Below are 24,121 nucleotides of genomic sequence, written 5' to 3'. Positions count from 1 at the left end.
TCTGTCAGACGCCGGACAGTCGAAGCAGCGCACCCGACTATTGGCCCACGGTTTGAGAACCAGCCGAATGCGAGAGAGACCTCAGTAGTACATGAAGCCGACTGTTAACTTCAGGCTCTGTTTACCATACAAAGTCGGTTCACGTTAGTTAACCATGACCACATCGGGGTCCTTGGATCGAATGGAGCTGTGTGAAAGTCTCTTGACATGGGTATGTGAACTAATATGAAGTTTATGGGTTTCATTTAACTGTCAGTCAGTAGTCCGGTACCCCGGCGATGCTAGTAGGTAGCATTCGAGCCTACTGCTAGCTCGGTGAGCTAGCGGGGGAAACATTAGCAGGCTAGAGGAAAATGACACGGGCTCACGTTAGTTACGTATGCAGGCCAGCTGTTTGCTGCCTTAGCTGCTGATGTGTTACTTGCTAGCCGCCAGGAAACCGTTAACTGAAAAGACTAATTTTGGTTCCAGCTCTTTTCAGTCAGGCATTTAGCTAGCTGTACTTTCCTAACGCCTAATCGTATGTTGTAACGGTCGGATCAGACGTTATAGACGATGGCCTTGATTCAAAGCTTAATAGTGAGCATAAAACGTTTCAGCTCGGTGTCTGCTTTGAGGCTGTCATTGTTGACCAATGTTTCATAATGTGCTTTTTCCCTTCCCTATTGTTACCGATCCAAAATGTCAAATACAGGCTAGACTCCCAGACATGGATTTTTGACGTCAGCGTTACCATATATCTTTCTAACGTTAGTGAATGACTGAAAACAGATATGGAAGCTACCAACTGGGGAAAAAAAACATCTGATTGTGGGATCACATGCTACCGATATTAGCATGTTTACATTGTTGAATGCTTTGAAACACCATAAAGAAAGAGGGTTAATGAAATGCTGATGTGAACATGATATCTGAGCAGATATCATTCATCGTTCTTGTCAGTAGAAAACACGGAACAGAAGAAGGGTGTTATTAACCCAGATATGCCCAAAACTGTAATGTAGGCTTTTTTGTTAAGGGAAATGCAACCATAAGTGTACTACGATAAGAGTTACTGAGGTTTGTATAATGCATTGACTGACAGAACATGTGATGCCAACACTGCATAGGTTCCTTTATGTTTGCTCTACACACCACTGGCATACATGTCAGTTGTGTTGGCTGTAAATAGGCATATGTGGTGCTGGTTTTGGTAGAGTAGCAAGTACAAGCAAGCTCACCTCCTCCTGCATAGTGTTGTGCTTCTTGACATGTAATTTAATCACATCTCAAGTCCATTCTTGATTCCCTAAGAGGTAGGCTGTTAGCCTGTGTGTTAATTTCTGACATGTATGTACTTCACTGTCCCCTCATGCTGTTGTTGTCATAACTTGGCTTATGTATTCAACAGCTAATGGTGTGGCTGGCAAACATTTCTCACATACCTGTAAACTGTGAAGTCACAGCACTGTGTGTGACGGATTGTGACTAAAACGCATGAGACTACAGAAGTTCCTATAAAATAGCACTGACTGTTTCTGCTTGAGGTCAATGCAAAAGGGGGTCATACTGATTGTAATATATTAAGGCACAACGACAATTGGCCAACATTAAACATTGTTGTTTGTTTTTATCACCATTTTGAATTAAAAAGGCTATTTAATGTTTGCCGGAAGTCCAGAAGTGCTACAAAAGACAACTGTCAGAACCTGGCTTTTTAAATAATGTGTTGTTTTTTTGCCTGTCATTGATTGCCATAGCATTATCAAAGATGGTATTGTAGTCGGTATACCAGGAAGGAAAGGAGGAAAGAGGAAAATATAACTGTATGTCATCCGAATGGCTGCCAATTAATCTTTGATGTGACTTTTGAAATTGTCAGCTGATGTTTATTTCATCTGGTGTGCAATATGTCTAAGAAGATAATGAGATACAATAATGCAACTGATAAAATAATGTCTCATGATGTTGTAGTCACTGGACAAACATACAAGTTTCCCTTCTCTCTGAAATGAATATTGTTGTGCTTGGAATAGCATTTTGTTCCATATTACATTAATTTCAACACTGGCAGCTTTCGCAAGTGTTTCCACAAACTAGTAGGTGTAGGTTTCCTTTGTTTCGAACTTTGTGCTCTCTCTTTGAGTTTGTAGTGTAATTAAGCCAATATTTTAAGGAATGATTGTTATTTGTGTTACTCGAATTCTGTGACTTTTAAAAATTATTTCGAAAAACAAAAATAATTAAGTTTATCAATATTTATTTTCTATTCTGTGCCTCTTTGTCTAATCAGTTGCCAAACAATGTTGACATTACATTACTTACTGTGGGCCTTCTCCTGGGAAGTAAATTGTTATTTTAAGTGAAGCATTTCCTGAGAGTTTGTTGTACAAATTGTCATTGTTCAATAAAGTTATAGTGCACTATTCCCATTGTGAGAAAGGCAGTCCCCCTGAACCCCTTTGAGCTGAACTCCATTCAGCTCTCTTATCTGCCCTCTCGGTAGATTGCTATGGATGATGTGATCAAAGCTGACTGAATGTAATCTGGCATGACTGTGGAAAATGAGCAAATCTTGCTGAACTCGAACCTGAAAATCCCTCCGATCACATGATGCTTTGTTTCCAGATTAATTGTTTTTTCAATCATTACATTGCAGCTCCACACTTAGTCTTGGGTCTTAGGACTAACAACACTTTGCAGATAATATAACACAAGATGTTCTGTGATAACCATCCAGTAAAAACAGTTATGCATGTACTTTTTAACCAGTGGCATGCAGTTTCAGTGACCTACATTAACAGAAAAGGTTCAGATAGATTATCGCTGTTAAACTTTTAAAGAAATATTTAAGCCCTGTGGCTTTGACCACCTATAATAATGAAGATAGAATACAACAAATATTAGTCCATTCGATGTAGTAATGGTTGTTGGCCGTATTTTCCCTAAGCAGTAAGTGCCTCAAGGTTTAGCTTTTAATATAATCATTATAAGCTGTTTGGGAAGTGATCATGATGATATGCTGGACATGGATTAGCCCAGAGCTTTCTGTAAAGTGTTCTCAAATGAAATTAGTGTTGATAGCCGCTATGAATCATATCACACGGTTGGGCACAGGACAATGACCTTTAGCCTCGAGGTTTAACACAAGGACTCCACTTTTTACAGAAGAATAACGTTTGTCATGAGTCTGGGCACTTTATTTACCAAATCATTATAATGGGTAGCCTGATTTAGCCCGCAAACTGGATATAAACCACACTTTGAGCATGTTATTGTTTTTATACATTAGATCGAAATTACAAAAACATTCTTATGTCGATAATCATGTTAATTTCAGCAAAACCTTCCATCCATAATTTAGCGGTAGGACTTTCTACTTTGTCCAGCAGTGGCTCAGTCAGTAGGGGCTTGGACTGGGAATCGTAGGGTCGCCGGTTCAAGTCCCCGAACAGACTTGAAATATGGAAAGTGGACTGCTACTTGGAGAGGTCCCAGTTCACCTCCTAGGCCCTGCTGTGGTGCCCTTGGCACCGGACCCCTCCAATCCCCCCTCCCCATTGCTCCCCGTGCGCTGCATGATAGCTGCCCACTGCTCCTAGTACTAGGATGGGTTAAATGCAGAGGACTAATTTCACTGTGCTCTGCTGTGTGCATGTACTGTATGTGACTAATAACGAGGGTTTCATCCTCCGATTCTATTCTAGGTTGACTCTTTAGTCAGTTACCTGTTATGGCCATACATCACCATTCAATGCAGCAAGAGTGACACAAGTAACATTCCTCCAAAAGCACAATTCATGTACGGGTCATATGTGAAACAGGACTAGAATAGAGGAGCTTGTTTCCCTCACAGCCATTGTCCCACACAGCATAAAGCAACTCACCAGCGCTGCTCCACTGTGCTCCATACGTTCTGTCTAAAGGCTTTGTAATCCAGTGGTATGTATGCCACAGGTTTGTTGACCGAACATGCAGTCAAGCATGTGGAGCTCATGTGGCCATGAGAACCTATTTCTGCTTGGCAACAAAAACTACAGAGCCCCGGCTAAAAGGGGACACAATACCGTTGTTCAGCCAATGTACAATATCACACAGATTTGGATGCGTTGACCTCAAGTTGCTGTTAGAGTAAAGACGACTAAATTATTCAGCACAAGCAAAAAAATAGCTTTTGATAGTTCAACATGACATCACACTCAAAGCACGTTACATGTCAAAGGCCATTGATTTATTTTGTCCTCAGATTGGCTTAATAACAGAGTGTAGAGAGCTGTTGTCATGATGCCATGTTTGGTGAAATGTGTCTTTCAAGTCCTTTTTGTGGGTTGTCTGTGTGTTTTTGATTGCTTGTATTTTCTTTCCCTCCACCTCTTTCCTGCTAAGGGAAATGAGGCAGACCAAATGTTGCTGTGGTTGAGAGCCACTAACAAGTTTTCTACCAACATTTCTACCATGATGCTTGACTCTTTTCAGCTCATTTAAGTACTGTGCCACTCTGGGAGAGACGTTTTTGTGTGTAGTTGCAGTGTCCCACCCTGTGTAATGTGTAATTCAGTTTTCCAAAGTGCTGTTTAGATCTTAATTATAGCATCTTTGACCAGTCTGAAAAGCCAATTTGATTCTGCAGTTTCACCACTTCTGCATGAATTCTCATATTATAATAAAATGTCATCCCAGTATTGTGTTCTAAAAGTATATAAACACAGGAAAGCAGCACGTAACCCTCTCTTCAAAATAATGTAGCGTCACTGGAAAGGGTGTTTTTTCACTGTAGCATGTAGCATACATTTTATGTGGTAGTGTGACATTTTGTAGAGTTATTGGAGCGGGTAAGGTTTTCTCAGTCCCTCACTTGGAAGCGCTGTTATGTAATCAGGGGTATTGTTATGTGTTTAGTGGCTTCAGCTACTAGCTCCTTATGATAGACTAGAAAAATCATCTTATTGGTGCTTGGCTAACTGGAAAAACGGATTAGTAGGAATATGAATTATAATCCACCTGTATTTTGGATCAGATGTCATCTGCTTGACAATTCAGTCACCTGAATGTTGTCAGACACACAGTCACTCAGCAACAATGTAGGAAACTTTGATTGGAAGATACTTGTTGAAGGTTAGCAGTTATTGGTTCAAATTTGTATTTTGCCATTGAATGTGTTTTAATAAAGGTTAGGGGTTCACAATTTATAAAGGGGAGTACACCTAATGTCCAACAGCTATATAAAACATTTGGTTGTGTGATTTTTATCAAGTGAATGTTGCCTTCATGCAATGTGAGACCTGTCCTTTACTGTGTACAGCGTCAAATATCTTCCTGTTTACTGACCTCTGTCTCTGCCAAACATGATAATGAGACTCTTGGATGGTTTTTCTGTGGCCTGTGTTTTTTTGTTGTTGTCCCAGACCTATGGAAGCTAATGTAGAGCATTGGATCAAGCACAGTGAACTCACCTCTCCTTTTTTAAATATTTTTGTAAGAGTAACTGACATTTCGATGACACAGAAGTCGGAGAAGGTGTTGTTCTTGCGTCATGTTTATTTTAAGATTTGTTCTAGAGTCAGTAATTTAATATCAGGGGAGACAACACTGAGCAAATGGAATATTATTGCCAACCCAACACTCCCAGTCGTAAGAACTGTCCATAAGTTTTATGTTGGAAATATTAAACAGTGAAAAGCATATGTCATTATATTAAATACCAGCTTAAGTTCCACTCATTTCAACCCAGTTACTGACTAAAAGTGTCCCCCACTCTCTCATACTTGGCTTAATCCTGTGTTGGTCATTGAGTGCTCCCCAATGACCAATGTCAGGAAAAGTGAATTTCAGTCTCTACATACATTTCCTTTTGGAATTCCAACATTTCTGGTTTCAAGTTCCTCAACTTTGGTATGTAGACTAAAAATGATTCCCTTCTGTCCTGGCAACATAAAAAAGTGATGCAAGACAAAATTGAGCAATGATGACAAGCACTTTCGAGGAAAGCAGAAAGTGTGAGCTGCCTAGTTATGACTGTGTTGTCTTCAGGGATCTGCTGTACAAAGATACCATTACAATCCCATTTCTGTAGCAAAATGTTGCATTTAATACATTAATGTATTAGCATATCTTTCCTGCACCCAGCACTCAACATGTTTGTCTGTTGTCGTGTAGATCCAGACGTTTGGAGTGGAGGCTCCGTGCAAGACAGTAGAAGACTTGACGGGCGGTGTCGTCATGGCCCAAGCTCTACAGAAAATGTAAGTTTTGTTGATACATTCACCGTCAGCCCTTTTCTCATTCCATTTCCTAAAGTTATATATTCTAAAGATAGCCTCCTCAAAAATAAACGTTATAAACTTTACGTATGTAATTCCTATTCTCTTGTTTGCCTCTTTTTTCAGAGATGCAGCGTATTTCAACGACGCTTGGCTTAGTAGAATCAAGCCAGAGGTTGGGGACAACTGGAGGTTAAAAGTAAGCGTCAGTCTTTGTTTTATTGGTATTTGTGCAAGGTTTAGGTGTTGTATGTTTTCTATTTTGCAACGTACAAATCTCAATCAAGCTTGTGTAATTTGCATTTCTAATAGTCTTGGCATACCTCTATATAAATTCTCTCCTTTTTCAGATCAGCAATCTAAAGAAAGTTCTGAAAGGAATCCTCGAGTTCAACCAAGAGGTAAGCAGAGCCGATTGTATTTATTTAGATTTGATCAGTGGCAAGCATCCCTAGCAGATGTTTTGCTAGAAGGGACATATTGTGCCGGCCGACACTATCCTTAATCCCTGCGCGATACACTATTTTGCATATGATGATTTATTTTGGTTATTAAAACGGCTTTTGTGTTCGTCTAGATCCTTGGCCAGCACATTAACGACTTCACGCTACCAGATGTGAACATGATTGGCGAACACTCTGACCCAGCAGAACTTGGGAGGATGCTGCAGCTGATCCTGGGCTGTGCCGTCAACTGTGAACAGAAACAAGGTGCAGACCCCTAAAGTGTGATATCGGAAAACGATGATCTGTAATGTCCCTTTCCACTAACTACTGACCTCAAATGCCCCCTATCATTTTGTCCTGTTCTCTAGCATACATCCAGACCATAATGATGATGGAGGAGTCCGTGCAGCATGTTGTCATGACAGCCATCCAAGAGGTGAGCTTCCCTGTTTGTTTCAATGATAGATTTATGATGAGAATAAGGCTATATTTGTCAAATTTACAAATTCAAACAACCACAAATCAACCTATATTTCAATGATAGTCCAACACTGACTACTAAAGTTGTGTTAAGTTTTATTATGTTTTTCTTTGTTGTTTTACATCACACAACATAACAGTTTCAAACATATTCTGTGTAAAATTTATCGGCCCGTTTCTGACAAATCCAAAAAAAGCAGCTAGCTTAAAACTAACACTTCTATTTTTGTTTCTGGTGTTTTTTTTATGACTATTATTTTGTTGCCCTATTAACCTGTTGTTGTGTGTTCCTGCAGCTGATGAGTAAAGAGACTCCAGTGATGGGGAGCAGTGACTCATATGTGGATCTAGACAGACAGGTATGGACACTTTGTATAGCCTCACTGTGAGGCCGTTGAATGCATGTCTGTTTTAGACAGATTTCGGATAAATACGTGAAGTTCCCTGCTATAGACTTCACTTTTAAATTAAAGTCACAAGTCAACTTTGAAATTGCGCACAGACACCTTTCGGGATCTGGCCCTTTACTGAAGCTTCAACACCAATGTCATTACACACAGAGTATTCACTATTACATAGCACATTGACCCAGGTGTCCTCCTCGACTAATGTTCCTCTATTTGGACACATACCTGTAAAAGTGCTGGGTGTACAGGGGAAAAATACCCTCAGCAGGAGCACTGTGCTATTTTGGTATCAATTCTGTGTACAAGCTGCCTCAAAACATCTCAGGGGGATCCATCTATCTTCAGCGTTTTATTTGTTGTATCTTTCTGTTCTCAGCTGAAGAAGACAGCAGAGGAGCTGAACGATGCTTTGTCTACCAAGGAAGAGATCTCCCAGAGGTGTCGTGAGCTTGACATGCAGGTTGGTGTTATTTTTAATGCAGTTTGACCTCTGTACATCCTAGCACAGTTTGCAGGTACTCATGTCACGTGTCAGACCTAACCAGAAAAGACAGAAACACCACCAGAGAGGAACTATTTTGTCCTTTTTTGTCAAATGTATAAATAGCCTTGATCAAATAAAGCTGTGTAATGACAATGCAATTTGAAACTGAAGAGATGAATGAGCCCTTATGTACAGTATAGTGTCAGCAAAGTGGTAATGAGGCTCACTGCATTCAATGTAGAAAAATAACATTGCATAACACCTGTACCCAAGTTTTGTTATTACTTTTCTGCTTTATTTTGTAACTCTTTCACTATCTAACTGGACATGTACTTCTTATAGCTAGTTTTGGTTTCGCTTTTAAAGCAGCTCCCTTTTTTTTGCATGATTTTTACTGATTAACCTTTCTTGTACTTTTTTAAATATGTCCTTGTCAGAAAGAGAGAAACATACTATATATATCTTAAGAGCAGTCAGTCAACATACTTACAGATTGACAAAGACTAATGACAGTTATTGCAACAAAAAAAATGGAGCTGTACTTTAAAGGGTCACCTGCTCTCCTGTTGTGTTGTTTCCTGATTTTGTCAACACTGTGCCTTGCTTTAAAGGCCCTCCATGTCCAAGAGGAGCGTGATAGACTGAGGTTAGACTATAATGAGCTAGAAGAGAGGGTAAATCTAAACTTCCTTTCTCTTTCTGTCTCTCTTTTCCATCCATGGCGTGTGGTGTGTCTAATAGTCCTGGATTTCCTTTCAGTCTGCTTGCACCAGCAACCCCTTTAGGAATCCTGGCTCTCCTAACTCTGTGTGCATGTGTGTGTGTACACGTTTGTGCACAAGTGTTTGTGCACACGTCTACACACGTGGTCCTCTCAGGGAACTTCGTGTGGGTGTGTCAGTTGTCACCCCTTCACTAATTATCCTCTGCCTCTTTACCTTGGTGTGTTTCATTGCTTTCCCACAGCAACCGTAGAAACTAAGGGGGAACACAGGAGGGTCTTTTCTGGGCTAAACTGTTGAAGATATGTCACCTATACACATACTGTGTTTTACTCAAATGTGATGTTACTATATATAAAATAAAGAAAAAGATCTTGTGTGCTTTGCTTAGCAACCAAGCAGCAAAATAGAGTGTAGTGTAACTTAATACCTGTCGAAAACCAAGTATTTATTCAAGCTTTAATTTATATTGTTCTTGTTTTAAGAATTAAATAGGTTGTCTCCCACCCCAGGTTTTTGTTTTGAACTTCTTAGATCACAGCACTTATGGTATACAGGCTTGTTGCAGGGAGAGCATTTTCACAGTGGTGCTAGTTCCTCAAAACGCTGTAACTTACATTTTAAATGGCATCCATTTTTTCACATAGAACTATAAAACAACACTGAAAGAACATCTATTTGCTAGTATGTCAGAAGAAATGTCAGAAAAACGTCATTATGTCGAATTGATCCTTTTGGTCCTGGCATACTCTTAAAGGGTTGCGAAATAATAGTATGTGGTAGCTTTACATGCCAGATAATTAGATTTTTAAAATGAGGAATAACCTTGCCTAATCATGTTACAGTTATGAATTCTCTTATAAAATATGATCAGTTGTTAAAATATTTTGAGTGGAGCAGCGCTAGTAATACATAAACGCCACATTTAAAACAAACGGAACTGCCGCTGCGTTGTTTTGTGTGGAGTTTGATGCCCTGTCTGTCACATTGAGAAGGCAACATCAAAGCACATGTAGCCCTCTCTGCTATGTTGGAGTTTGTTGGTCTGCCCTGTTGAAGTGCGTTTGATGTATGCTTGCTTTATTACCAGAGTTCATGCTGCAGTGATTTAATAACCTTTTGAATTTTTGTACGGAAGTTGTTACATTTAAGTACCTTGACATGTATTGTTTGAAAAGTAACGCATTTCCCTTTTCTGCCTCTCTTCTCTCTATCTTTAACATTCTTTCTTTCCATCCTTCTCTACACCTCAAATGCATCCTATGTCCTTCATTTGTCACCTTTCCTGTTTCCAAATATCTTTCTTCTCCCTCTCCATCCAATCTGTGCATCTTACTCCTGAACTATCCTTTCTGCCTTTTCTTTCTTTCGACTTCCATTCTATGCGCTTCCTTCGCCCCTCTTCCCTCCCACAGGTGGCGGCGCTGCAAGAGGAGAAGAGCAGCTTGCTAGCAGAAAACCAGGTCCTGATGGAGAGGCTTAACCAGTCCGACTCCATCGAGGATATAAACAGCCCTGCAGGACGCAGACACCTCCAGCTGCAGACACAACTGGAGCAACTTCAGGAAGAAACTTTCAGGTACAACTCGCTCAAAGCAGAGAGTTTCTTGTTATATAAAGAGTGAAAGTTTTATTGACTCAGGCTGATCTATCTAGGTTGGAGGCATCAAAAGATGACTACCGGATCCGCTGTGAGGAGCTCGAAAAAGAACTCCTGGATGTGAAGTCACAGAATGAAGAGCTTTCGTCACTGGCTGATGAAGCCCAGTCACTCAAGGATGAAATGGATGTCCTCAGGTAAGACAGGGATGCCAAATGTTGTCCATTTAAACTACTTAACAAAAGCAAACTGCACAAGAAGAGGGATTCCAAAGGCCTGCTGGGGATTGATAGGTAGAGAAACGGGACATGAGGCAAGATAATGAATGTTTTGTTGAACCACTATCCTGTTATTTCAGACAGCTGTTGTTACAGGTGTGTTGCTACTCAAACAGAGCGTTGGCAAAGCTGCCCTCTCTCCTTTTCTATCTGAATGTAAAAACAGTGTCTGTTGATTCCCTCCCCAGGCATTCATCAGACAAAGTGTCAAAGCTGGAGGGCACAGTGGAACACTACAAGAAGAAACTAGAGGACATGGGACTGCTCAGGAGACAGGTACACAGACAGTAGTAGCAATACATCGATGTTAGCATGGTTCTGTCTGAGGCCCACTTCATTTATCTTTGGTGGTACCTGGAAGCTTGTTGAAATCCACCTAGATACTTCTTCTTCTATATACGTGTACTTTAATCATTTGGATTGTCTATCTCTGTGTTGTTAATTTATTGAGTGTCCATTGGTTTGTCAGAGACATATTTAGTAAGTTGTTTCAACAAAACGTTTCTATTTCTGATGCTACTTTTCCAGATCAAGCTTATGGAGGAGAAGAACACAGTGTTAATGCAGAGCAACGTGAGTTTAGAAGAGGAGCTACGAAAAGCTAATGCTACCAAGGGCCAGCTGGAGACGTACAAGAGACAGGTATCAAACCGAGAGCCATACACATGCAGTAATCATTATCTATGGCCCCATGCTGGGCGATATTTCCCAATTAATATGCGTTTTCATTGAATTCTGTTTGTCTACACAGGTGGTCGAACTTCAGAACAGACTGTCGGAAGAGTCTAAAAAGGCCGACAAGATGGAGTTTGAGTACAAACGTGTCAAAGAGAAGGTGGACTCTCTCCAAAAAGAAAAAGATGTATGTACTCTTCACACTATACACTATGAAAGAATGACCGAAAGGCTGTAATCACTTTAAAATGCTGCAGTTTCAAAAACATATTACTATTATAGTGGGAGTTGTCGAAGGACTTGATTGACAGAGGAATTATGTTTGTATTGCAGACTCTGTGCTTTTTCCTCCAGCACACTGTTTCTGTATAAGTTCTTCACACATTTATTCCCCCCCCTGTAGCGTATGCGTACGGAAAGAGACTCTCTAAAGGAAACCATTGAAGAGCTTCACTGTGTTCAAGCCCAGGAGGGACAGCTTACATCAGGTAAATTCATAGCTGTCAGGAGTCGCTAAATCAGAGAAGCTGAGCTTGTTTTTTAAAGGCAAAGTTGAATCTGTTTTGTTTTAGGTTTGTTCCCATTGGTCAGCAACGACGGTGATTCACTGGCAGCGGAGATCACTTCCCCAGAGATTCGGTATGAATTTTGTTTTGTATAACTTTGGTTATTTATAAAGAGAGGGTGATGATAAAGAGTTGTTGATTAAGTACAAATATCAGTTCATCTAATGTGTTTATATTCTGTACGAGTGCAAGTCAATTATTGTCAATATCGTGCTTCACAGAGGAAGAAAAACCACGTCAAAGTATCACATCTGCATTTTAGAACACACTCATGTGGCTATTTGCATGCTAAGCAGAAATCAGTCAAGATAGAAGAGATATAAGATTTAAGAGATGCTTTGCAAGGACTGTGTAGACTATTTTCTGCTGATCTTGCGTGCCTGCTAACCTGCTGCTCTGCTTTTTTTTTTGTAAGGCTGAAAAGCTTGGCCTTAAAGGAGGCGTCTCCGTAGCAAGTTATGTAATAGTTGTGCGAGTTACATCAGCCTCACTGCTGCTTTTCAAAAGGGCTGGGTTTTCAGCTGGCAGTATACTATGGCTAGGTTTTCCAACACTCGTTAAATAAAGATGAATATAGACTTATATTTAAACATTTTAAAAGTTACTAATAGAAAATATTATTTAAGTTATCTAAATCCAGGCTAAGCATTACCCTCTAGAGTAATAAAAAGCTGTTTTGGCCTCAGGGTGATGACATATCCCGCAAGCTTTCGAAGGTGGAAGTGGGAACTTTGATGATGATGATTCATTCTTATTTATGTCGGTTGCTTCTCAGTTAATCATCAAACATTGACAATGAAAAACCGAAGTCGGCTGAGACTTTTTCAGAGATTCAACTTGTCAAGTAGCATCTGGGATTGATTACTACTCATCATTTTACTGTAAACAGCCAGAAAAACAGCTGGATTTAAAGTAATTCCCTAGATCTACTGCAGAGTAGGAATAACAACTCCGCTAGAAGAAAGCCAGTCCTGTTGCTTTCATATTTTCCCCAATCAGTAGTTTTAGACCTGGGCTAACCTTTGCTAGCAGCTGTGAGTTCATCTGGAAACATTTAGTCTGATCTCCAGAAGGAAAAGAGTTGGCAGCCACGCCCTGAAACACACATTTCAGGAACCAAAAGACACACTGTGCTCATCAATGTCTGATTTTATCTGTTTGTTCGATCAATTATAAGGAAAGAGTATTTCAAATGTGTCTACCTGCCTTGGCCTGAGTACAGAGTCTTTTTTAGGGGGTGACTCTAACATATGTCACTCTTAACTCTTAAAGTCGTACAACAGCAATACAAAAAAGTTGTGTTGCTTATAATGTTTCGCCAACAGCAGCTTTTGCAGCAGGCAATGTGTAGAAATGTTCCCCAATGTGCCATGTTATCTGCCTTGATGTAATTTTTTCTCATAGGTGGCTTCTGTTTGTCTTTAGCTACGATAAGATTAAATTTTCAATGACATATTTAGGGTAATCTGTGTTGGAATGTACAGGTCTATAATCTGGCTGCTTCAACGAAATGCGATCGCTTATCAGCCTTTCTAAAATTGACACTGTCCAATGGGTTTTCGCAGAGAACATCTGATTCGTCTTCAGCATGAGAACAAGATGTTGAAGCTGGCGCAGGAGGGATCAGACAACGAGAAGATTGCGCTGTTGCAGAGTCTACTGGAGGATGCTAACAGGAGGAAAAATGAACTGGAGACAGAAAACAGGTCAGACATGCAGCCTAGCTTCAGCAGCAAAAGCAAACAAACATGAGGCTGAATTCTTACTTTTAATTCGCTTTTGTGCTCCAAATGTTTTTCAAAAATAGAGCAAAGCTATCTGTATCTGTTCATGGAGTTTTAGTTGCCACACTTCCCAACAGGGCTGATTGTGTTTCCCTGGATTTCAGTCAATGACCTTTGAGCCAGCAGCAGGCCTCTCTCCTCTCATGTGTATTCATTTCGTGTGTTAAAGCTATCTCACCTTTTGTGTTTTTTTTATCTAGGTTAATCAATCAGCGTCTGATGGAGGAGCAGGGTCAGGTGGAGGAGCTGCAGAAGAATCTCCAAGAAGAGGGTTCCAAAGCAGACGACGTAAGTAATGAAGTGTTTGTTCTCTATCGTGGGTGTGTAGCTTTCATATCAGTATAAATGTTCCCGGCCACGCTCAGTCAGATTCCCATCATACCACACTGAAACAAAGATGGTGATTGTGCACAATACTGCAGAACACAGCTCCTCCTGAAGGTTCAAATTATATCTTTTTTTGTTGTGACTAACTCTTTACGAGATCCATAATATTAACCATTGCTAACAGTATTCGTTTTGTTTTTGTTCTGTGTCCACGCTTTTATATTATATTTCAGCCATAACTCGTCCTTACGGCATCAGTGTATTAATTAACTGGGTCATTACGCTGTCTTAAATTCAGTAATACAACTCTGTTTAGTTTGTATTAACATCATTAACCTGTGTTGCATGTTTGAATCATAACAACAAAAAAAGGAATGTTTTATTTCTTTCTTCTCTGTTCCTTGTCTCTTTGGAACCAGTTCCTATTAGGGGACTGGTATTTAGGATTGGAGCCCCTCCCAAGAAGGTTTATGTGTGAGAGAGAGCTTGCATGCATGTTAAACACCATCTTTCTTTTTCTGGAATTAACCCTGATTTAAAATGCTTCCAACCTTTTTTCTTTCATGGGTTTCAGGGGGCAAATCCTGCCAGCCTGTGTAGATTTTGCATCTCATCACCAACAGTTCAAGTACAAAACACTTGTAGATTACCAAAGCACATGTTTACAGTAGTAAATAAGTTACTTCCAGTGTTTTATAGACGCAGTATATTCTTAAAGTACAAAAAGCAGATTACTCCATGACAGACCATTAGAAAACATTTTCTTGCATACATCCAAGGTGAACAAATATCCTAACATTTCAAATATTCTTGAAGAATTCATGTAAATTATACTGAACACTTATTTAATCATTATAATACTAATAACAATAATAAATCATTTTATTTAGAGGTGTCTTTCAAAGCACACAAGGACACTTTCCAGTTCCGAAAATGTTCTTAAAAAGGTGCAAAAAGACAGGAACATGTCGCACTACAGTGGGTAGGCTGATCTGAACAGGTGGGTTTTTGAAGGGGGACTAGAATATGGTGATTGTGTTGGGGGAGGGAGTTCCAAAGTCTTGTAGCAGTGCAGCAAAATGTCGGCGCACAAATAGGTTTTCTATATAATTGTGCTGTTCGGATCATCAACAATTTAGTTTGAGAAAAACAAACATTTCTTCAGGACTTTATGCTAACGCAGAAAATAAAAAAGATCCACGTATGGCGGGTCTGGGATTCTTGCAGATCAGTAAAAATACTTTTTCTTTTCAAATAACGCTCCCTCTGTCAGACTATAGTAAGTACAACTTTGTGATTCCTGCCAAGCTCCCTCTTTTTAGACGTTGTTCTTTCAGGGTGTAACAACTCAGTGTACTAAATGTGCATGACAAAAACATCGCATAATGTGATGCAAATGTATGTTTTCTGAACGTACACATTTTTAGATAATGAAATAAGAACTCCAAAATATCATCAGTGCAATCTGTAGCTTGCATAGAATCATGACTGCAGGCATTTGATACACTAAGTTGTTGCACACATGTAATAGTGACTCCTTTCCTAGCTAGGTTTCAAGAATCAGCACTTTGAATCAGTCCTCTGGCCTCCTCTGCGTGTTTGACGTACCTTTCCTCTTTCCTTGATGCTTTCTGATTTGTTGTTCAGTGATGCTCTGCAAGTAATACATTAAAAAAATGAGCCGGAACCCTCCTCTTACTGTAAATATTCACTATGATTATCAGTCTGTACAAATAATGTTTTGGTTGGAGGTCTTCAATGCTTCTTTTGAGTAATTCCAGATCTTGAATGTTTCATAATGCCACATTTTCCACGCATAATCGGTTCTACACTTCCCTCTGTTGGATGAGAGGAGACGTGCAGGTTTTTGTTTATATCGGGTGCTTTTGATTACAACATGTACAGAGCCTTTCAACTAAATGAGACACCTAGCATGACACTCAAATGTGGCTGCAGGTACAAAAATGAAGATGAAATTTGCTGCAACTCCTGCATTTATCCTCTTTGATTATATCTGTGGGTTGTATAGTTTGGAATATAACGTCATAAACTTCTTATTTGCCTTTTTTTCCAGTCTTCTATCCTGAAGAAGAAATATGAGGAGCACATGTAAGACAACATAAAACAAATACAACATCACATATTTAATATTAGACAAAACTAGAATGAACAAACTTGACTCTTTGTTTTTTCTACTCTTCATCAGGGAGAAACTACGGGAGTTGAACAATGAGTTACTGAAGAAGAATGCATTCATTGACGATATGGAGCCGAAATACAACAGCAGCTGTGAGTTTATATCTTTCTTTTTTTACCTCTTTCCTCTCTAGCCATCTGATCTCTTAGTTTGAACGTTTGAAATTGATTTCATGTGGGATTTTGTGGTACAGACCAGACACTTAGACATACAAATGTATTCAATTCAGACCAAAGGAAAAGCAAGAATACACTAAGCCTAACAACTAATAATGTTTGTGTTGTTGCTTCAGCCCAACGAGTGGATGAGCTGGAGGACGCCCTGAAGAAGAAAGATGATGACATGAAACAGATGGAGGAGAGGTATAAGAAGTACCTGGAAAAGGCAAAGAGTGTGAGTATATTTTCGAACTAACATGTGAATTATCTTTTGCACGGTGCCTTGTTACCTGTGATGCTGGCTGTAGGTGTAGTTCAACCGGAACATGTATGTGATTGAATGTGTCCTCTCCAGGTTATCCGGACCCTGGACCCCAAGCAGCACCAGGGTTCAGGTCCAGAGGTGCAGGCCCTTAAAAACCAGCTACAGGAGAAGGACAGGATGTTGCACTCTTTGGAGGTAATCCCAGTTGAATGGTCTGACAAGAGAACGGATCAGCAGTTTGTGGGGTTAACAACCAGCCCCCTCCATAGATAACCTGTGTTTTCAAAAGCCAGAATGTTTCTTAATGTTGTGTCTTGGCGTTTCCTCCAAACAGAAAGAGATGGACAAGACAAAAAGCCAGAGAGATTACGAGGAGAAACTGATTGTGTCAGCCTGGTACAATATGGTAAGAAGGACCTCTCTGAACTACTGTCCTTGTTACGGCTAACATTAATGACTTCTTCGGTGTAATTATTCAACAAAATCCACAACATTACAGTTATATAGAACCACAATGATTAGTACATTAAGTCACGAGTCAATAAAAAGATAACGTGGTATTTAATAATTTGATTGATTTAGCAAAAGTGCCACACATTTGGATGGCTCCAGTTTCTAAAGAGGGAACATTTAGTATCTTGGTGTACATTTAATGACGTCGCATTGTGCCCTAGGATACTGGGATTGTGTGCTTTTTCCCCAAGATTTCTGATAGCTTTAATGACCAAATGATTATTTAAAAAAAAGGTACACATGGCATGTCACATATTTCTTTGTAAATCTACTGTTACTTTGCAATACCCTGTCATCACAACTCATGCAGGAAGGTATTTCAACCACTAGAGGGCAGCATATGTTTTTTATAAGCGTCACCACCTATGTGTTGTCTGTCCCACTTTTAGATCAATTGCTGGTGTTCAAATGAAGTTGAATTGTTACTAATATTAATTTGCGCTAAATCGTTTGGACGGATGGTGACTTAACGTGTTGTTATGCCGATAGCGACCATTAAAAATATAATAACCATCCTCTGTTTCTCCTCTCAGGGCATGTCTCTGCAAAAGAAGGCGGCTGAAGACAGACTTGCCAACACAGGCTCCGGTCAGTCCTTCTTGGCCCGGCAGAGACAAGCCACCAGCACCCGCCGCTCATACCCAGGCCACGTCCAGCCCGCTACCGCAAGGTAGATGGCAGCAGGGGGCAGACAAATACTGCTACAAACTACCTTACCAACCCCCTGAACTACATACAGTAGATGTGCCTTCTTTGAGGCACACTATTTCCGTTCATTTCTAATGGACGCTCTTGTTTTCCTGCATTCTCCCTATTGATTTTCTTCTTTTCCTTCTTGATCAGATCCATGAGGTAGAGATGCCAGACAAGGCTGCCCCAAAAAAATCTCCCACCACTTTTTTTCCCACCTGACTTAACATTTTTTATTCTGGCTCGTGTGATGCCAGGCTCCTTCCCTTTTTAACACATCAGCATTTATAGGGTGTGACTAATGGCTGACCTTCCTCTCCCTGTACTCTGTGGCAGACCTTTGTCCTGGCTATTGCATCTTATTGACAAGTTACTGTCATTTTTTTGTTTTTGCAGAAGCGCTCTGCCTGTTCATGCAGTATTTATGCACATCTGTACCTGTCGTATCACTTACGGTTGAGCGTGTTTGATAGATTGGAGTTGACAGATTTTCTGTTTATGAGGCGACAGCAATTCTCATTTACATATGTCATTGTTAAAACTGTATTTTTCAAATGGGGACAAGTTGCTCTCCTGCAGTGTCATTATGTTTCTATTGTTTCACCACAAATACATTAAGGAATAGGAAGACGTATTGTCATCACAGAAAATGTTTCATTTGCTAGAAAAATGGTCTAAATGATCTCTAATGGGATTTGAAAGTTACTTCTTCAGTTGGTGAAGTTTTTCCAGGAGTCGCAATCCACAGCTAGATACATTTTGGCGAAGAACAACGTACAAGCTAACTGTGTTTTCATTGTCTTCTATTAAGGAGCCACCATCGTTCAAACCAGCATTTACCTTCGTGCCATAGTGTAAAATTGAAATATGTATTTGGTTAATGTTATCCATGGAACACTGCAGGCGCGCCTCCTCACACTACACCGAGAGAAATGCGATCTACTCGTGAGACGGTTTTGGATGCTTGCACTGTTTTGTTGAAAGGGGATTTAGTCTGGAAGTGGTTCTGTGTGCGGATAGTATAACAAAGAGAGGACCCTGATTCACTATAGCTCATTGAAGCAGACTGACTTTCCCCGTTGTTAAAGATATATTTTTTGCTCTGATAGCAAAAAGGCTGTTAAAGGAAAGCACTGCAAGGTATTGCCCATGTCAATTTAAATAGGAATCTTGAATTGGTATGCTTGTTTCGGCTGTTACTGTACTTTCTTTAAATGATTTATTTTTCCTCTACATTGTCACTGTTTTAAAGCACACCTTTTCGAAGGGATTAACCCTATTTGTTTGTTGTGTATGTCTTTGTATCAAGGCCTGATTCTATTCTAACAATCCCCGCCGTCTGACCATTATCTCTCTCTCTCTCTGTCTCCTCCCTCAACAGCAATGTCACTGCATGACTGGCACACCAATGAGCTGGCCCGAGCCTTGTGCGTGTGTCCTGGCCCGGCCCGTTGCTGGCCTACATTGGCCCCGGGGCTGGGCTAGGCAGAGGCACACCATGCATGAATCCTCGCCTGCGTACTGTTTGCATGACTTTGAATAGACTCGTGCCTGCGGATAACCAGCGCACCGCAGCAGCGTGAGCACTAACAACCCTTCTGCTCTGTCATGCATTGTAACCTCCAGTCAAGCCCTGAGGAGGCAAGAAATTCCACTCCTGTCCTCATTTCCAGCTCCTTGCTCCTCATGCTCTTTATTCTCCTCTCCCCCTTCCTTTACTCTTTATGGACATGCCTGCTTGTGCTTCCTTGTTACAATTCAATTTCTGTTACAAATACCAAGGACAGGGGCTGTTTAGTCCTTCAACCAGGCAGTTGGTATACTATTTCGGCCTTTTTTCCTCTAGTGTGTTGGCTGCTTCAGGATACCTCATGCTTTAACATATCTGTTTTTCAAATTCATGGTTGAAGAAGAGTCTACATCAGCATTTGAGAAATACCTGAGAGGTGTAGCCTGGAAATGTATCACAAAAATGCTCCCCTTTAAGCTTCTAAGCGTGTATCTCCTGCAATGCCCAGGCTCTCCTCAACACATTGCTGGACGGTATCTTTAGAGTGGTTTTACCTCAAGTATTAGAGAATAAGGAAAGGGCCTTACTGTGCTGCCCTGTGCACTGTTGGACTATCTGCAGTAGGAACATAGGATGGCAAAATAAGTATTTTTATCAAGATGAATAACATTGTTACATATATGCGTTTATACAAGATAAAAGCCCCCGCTAAGCCTAATTCAGTTTTAGATTGAATTCTACATCTCTCGGTAGTTGCTATATTTTATTTGTCTATGTTGTCTATGTTATTTACCAAGTAGCAAATAACCTGCCCTCTAATGGAGCCAACATGAAGATTCACACTTTTAATCCATTATCTAAGATCATTTTCCAGTGTCTTACTATTGCAACTTCATGTAAAAAATAACATTTTTGGCATTAAATGAATATGTTGGTATTCCAGATTGTATCAAATGTTGACAAATATGGCGAGAGATTGGACCTCAGAAAATATGCATATTACAGGCATAAATGCATTTTTCAATCGAGATAAATGGTTGGGTCCTCCAATTTTAGTGCCTTTGTTTAAAATTGGATGTATTAAAATAAAAATAAACAAGACTGGAAGGTCGTTTAGGACTAAAAGCCTTATTAAAAAAAAAAAAAAAGGAAAAATTGATCTACTCGAACACTCAAATTCACCAGGCTTGTTGGGGCTTTTCGTCTTTGTATTTTAACCTATTTTAATCATACATGTTATATTGTGTAACCTTGGTTTAACTCATGCCGTGCTTTTTTATCGTAATGGCTTATTTATTCTTTTGCCGCCTGTACAGCAGTGTTGTTGCATTTTTTATATCAGCAGTAGTATTATATCACCACTTAAACTTTTACAATGGATGTGAAGTTTCCATACAACTTCGAGATACTGTTAAATACTTGTTTTATGCAACGAAAGGAGGATGTGGTTTGGAAAATACATTTTCCTCCAGCTAATGACAATGACACAAAGGTTATGACTTTAACCGTGTCTTCTCCGATCAGTGTAAAATGAGAACATGCTGCAAAGTCCCATTTACCTCTAGTATTTTCAGGAAGACGAGTTTTTTAGAAATCTCATGTTTGAAACATGTTTTCTTGTTAACAAAAAAGCACATTTTTACACTTTTAATTCACTTAATGACCCTACAAATGATTTTATTCTCCAGTGTTTGAGCAACAGCAACAACGATGGGGTTGATGTTTGAGAAAAAAGACAGATTAGCTGTTGGGCATGCATTAAAATGAATGAAAAAAATCAACTAACCTTCATTAAACGTCAACAATTGAGCTTCTACATTTGTGCGTCACTTAAATTATTTTCCGAGGTGAGCAGTGGAAAAAAACATTTGCGGTATGAATCCAGTTAGGTGAAGATGTGATGTTTTTATTTGTCCAGTTCTCTACTTGTTTCTGTCCAAGTCTGTGTTTTGTAAACCGTTTGCCATTAAAATCCAGCTGTAAGTTATATTACACAGAACTCTTTTAACCGTCCATCCCCATGAGTCATTGGTTTGGTAAGAAATCTGTACATAATGGAAACCATCCACATTGTGGTTGACCTGTTAAAGTTATATCAGGGATTTTGGGAGAACATTTTCTGTTATTTAATATCTCCCTAAGAGAATGCATTTTATGTTGTCCTCTTTAATCCCACATCGAGCAAACCAATGTATGGTGTTGCTTACATGTGTCTGTGTGTATATACCTAATATTTCTTGCAAATATTTAGATACTGGGTGACAAATTATCACAAACTGGAGGAACTAGCTTCAGAGGACAGCCAGTTGGCACCACTTTCAGACATTTTAACTCTGATTTCTTCTCAACAAGGAAGGAAAGGTGACACGTTGATGGACTGTTTTAGCTATAACTCCAAATCTTTCCTTAATATTAATTTTTCAGAACAAAATACTGAGTGAAGATTGCAGTATTCTCTACAAAACCTGGTCATATTGTGGAGTATTACTTACATGCCTAAGCTAAAATGAGTACCTGGTGTTCCCTAGTGTTACTTGACTTGTATTAGAGATGGAACAAACATGAGGTCAGAATTGTATCACCACGCGTGCAGTGTTTGCTGTATTTTTTTACTCATTGGAAATCTTTTCTTTACATATTGAAGTAGCAAATAACCTTCCATTTGCCAAGTTTTATATTGCTTGTATACAAACTACACGATGTACATACTAAATGTGGCGATAATAGAGCAGGTGTCTTGATGTGATTGAGAAAAATGAAACTAAAGTTTAGGTAAGATGGATTTCATAAAGCATCTGTATGATGAGGGCCTATGGATGGAAATGTGCTTCCTACACTGCAAAACTTGGAAATATCATTGTAAATAAAGCTTGTATAAAACAGGCCGCTTGTCTGTGTTTTTCTTTTCCACATCATGATGACCAGAACCATCTTATCGGATAACACAAGCATCCCCAATTGTTTTTTTGTTTGTAGTTCATGACATGCAGGGACACTTATCAGACTAATGGAGTAAATTAATCCATGGCATCAAATTCCGTTGTTTTCACAAAATGGATATTTTTATGTATCGAAGTGACATCGGAAACTCGCAACCTTTTCTTCCTCTAGCATTTCCAAGTGGTATTGTTGGTGCAGCTGTTTCAAAGACAAAAGGATCGATTTCTGTTTTCCTCAGAGCCTAGCAACAACCAAAAACAGGACAGTGCATTTTGTTTTCCACAGTTACTTCTGTTGTTCAACTGTCTGCCATCTCCTTAACCAACTGCAAATAACTTACAGTGATACTCTTTGGGAACTGGGGTTATCTTCCAGGGGAAACAAAAGCGGTCCCGTCTTCATGTTTAGGTTGCACAATGCTTGATGGCCTTAATTTTCCCATATCATGTAGCAGACAGCTTTGCAAACAAAGATGGCCGCCCTCTTGCTACCTAGATTGAAAACAAAGCTTACTGTTTTATCTCATTACTTTGTTTTGTTTCTAGCCCCTGTTTCAGTGAAAAAGCTTTACAAAAAATAACAGGACTACTGGTTTATCCCTGAACTGCAGACAGTTAGCATCTAGCTAGGGAACATAGATTGGCCCTTTAGCTGCTAAAGTTCAACATTTATGTTATGAGTTGGTAGAGACCAAAAGCAGAGGTAAAAGATAACTTTCTTTGGTCTTGTGTTCGGTGTGTGTCTAGTTACATGATTTAAAATAAAGATTAGTATTTTTACATAACAGCTGGATGTGTAAATTGGCAACTATTTTCTAACATGTCAATGTTCTACACTTATTTCCCCCAGCCCCGAAATGCATGGCAAAGCTTCTTTTTTTCATAATGCAGGTAAGCGTCACTGAACCAACTCCCGTTGCCATGGCCTATTGATGGAGATCCATCCACACATCCAAAAAGTGATCAGGACGAAAACAGGTAGGCTACAGTATGTGGAAGCAGGTACGTTTGTGAAATACACAAATCTCTAGGTTTCAAATCATCAATAAAAATGCAAATTAAAGCCTTTAATTAAGTTAAACCGTGATATGCTTATTCTTTAAGTTACAGTGTTCCCTATAGGCTTCCTTACCCAAAATCCTATCATTGGTGTAGATGCTATAACCAACACTTGCCAATGTGCTACTGTTGTGTCATTTCTCTGTTTGAGCTATGTTTGGTGAATTCAGATTTTCAGTATCATCTTCGCTTAAGAATTGAATCTGCACACAAGCACGTCCCCTGCCTGGGAAATGAAGTCTGGAAGCCCCTTGAGGCTTGGACACAGGAACTTCCCTGTATCAATGTCCCATTCTTCATTCCTGGGAGCTTCTTTTTCCCTCTCTCACCTCAGCCGCTGGGAGCTTCTTCCTGACATGTCACAGGCAGAGGTCCAGAGTCAATAAAAATACACTTCTCCAGTTTCTCACTCACTTCCATCACTATGGGTTTGGCTCAAAGATGGGGCCGGTAGTTACAGACTAGTCTTTTGATATCAATTCCAGGGTCAAGTCATGTGTGCTGATGGTTAATTTTATTGTAGTTAGGTCTTAAAATCAGATGACACAGGGTTTAGACGATAACAATCATGTTATCCACTGTTTACTTTGACTGTTTGTAACTGTTTGCACATCAGTGGGATACTTCAAACAGGACTATTCCCTGAAGGACAATTATTCATTGGAAATCTTTATTTCCTGCTGCAGGACTTTGAGAGATACTTGGATTATGGATTATTAATTGTTAGTTGCTGCCCTCGTTTAATTCAACTATTGCCTACATTATTAGCAAGTAGTTTGTAT

General features: G+C 39.7%; 1 protein-coding gene across 2 annotated transcripts; it reads left to right on the top strand.

Annotated features, from left to right (window-relative positions):
• Window positions 1–18: 18 nt before the first annotated feature.
• hook3 (hook microtubule-tethering protein 3) lies at window positions 19–22,224 on the top strand. 2 transcript variants are annotated; one of them, XM_063889215.1, is made up of 24 exons: window positions 19–211; window positions 6,136–6,221; window positions 6,366–6,438; window positions 6,590–6,640; window positions 6,817–6,949; window positions 7,054–7,121; window positions 7,462–7,524; window positions 7,949–8,032; window positions 10,194–10,357; window positions 10,435–10,575; window positions 10,845–10,932; window positions 11,185–11,298; window positions 11,408–11,518; window positions 11,735–11,819; window positions 11,904–11,970; window positions 13,463–13,603; window positions 13,882–13,969; window positions 16,083–16,117; window positions 16,215–16,297; window positions 16,498–16,598; window positions 16,719–16,823; window positions 16,963–17,034; window positions 17,675–17,811; window positions 19,213–22,224. In XM_063889215.1, exons 1-24 carry the CDS (start codon window positions 155–157, stop codon window positions 19,226–19,228), a joined length of 2,163 nt encoding a protein of 720 aa, XP_063745285.1. In that variant the 5' UTR covers window positions 19–154; the 3' UTR covers window positions 19,229–22,224. The 2 variants fall into 2 exon arrangements, with proteins under 2 accessions (XP_063745285.1, XP_063745286.1); XM_063889216.1 differs by having other exon boundaries at window positions 17,985–22,224.
• Window positions 22,225–24,121: the final 1,897 nt, after the last annotated feature.

The sequence above is a fragment of the Eleginops maclovinus genome, chromosome 8, assembly GCF_036324505.1.
Source record: "Eleginops maclovinus isolate JMC-PN-2008 ecotype Puerto Natales chromosome 8, JC_Emac_rtc_rv5, whole genome shotgun sequence".
In the NCBI taxonomy this organism is placed as follows: Eukaryota; Metazoa; Chordata; class Actinopteri; order Perciformes; family Eleginopidae; genus Eleginops; species Eleginops maclovinus.
Note: the sequence above shows the minus strand (reverse complement) of the source record. Positions and strands in the feature narration are given on the sequence as shown.

What these genes read in the sequence shown, in the direction of transcription:
- hook3 (XM_063889215.1), top strand. Translation starts at nt 155, where the DNA reads ATGACCACATCGGGGTCCTTGGATCGAATGGAGCTGTGTGAAAGTCTC. An exon ending in GAACTGGAGACAGAAAACAG is followed by an intron (nt 13,604 to 13,881) that starts GTCAGACATGCA and finishes TTTTTTATCTAG; the next exon opens with GTTAATCAATCAGCGTCTGA. An exon ending in AGGGTTCCAAAGCAGACGAC is followed by an intron (nt 13,970 to 16,082) that starts GTAAGTAATGAA and finishes CTTTTTTTCCAG; the next exon opens with TCTTCTATCCTGAAGAAGAA.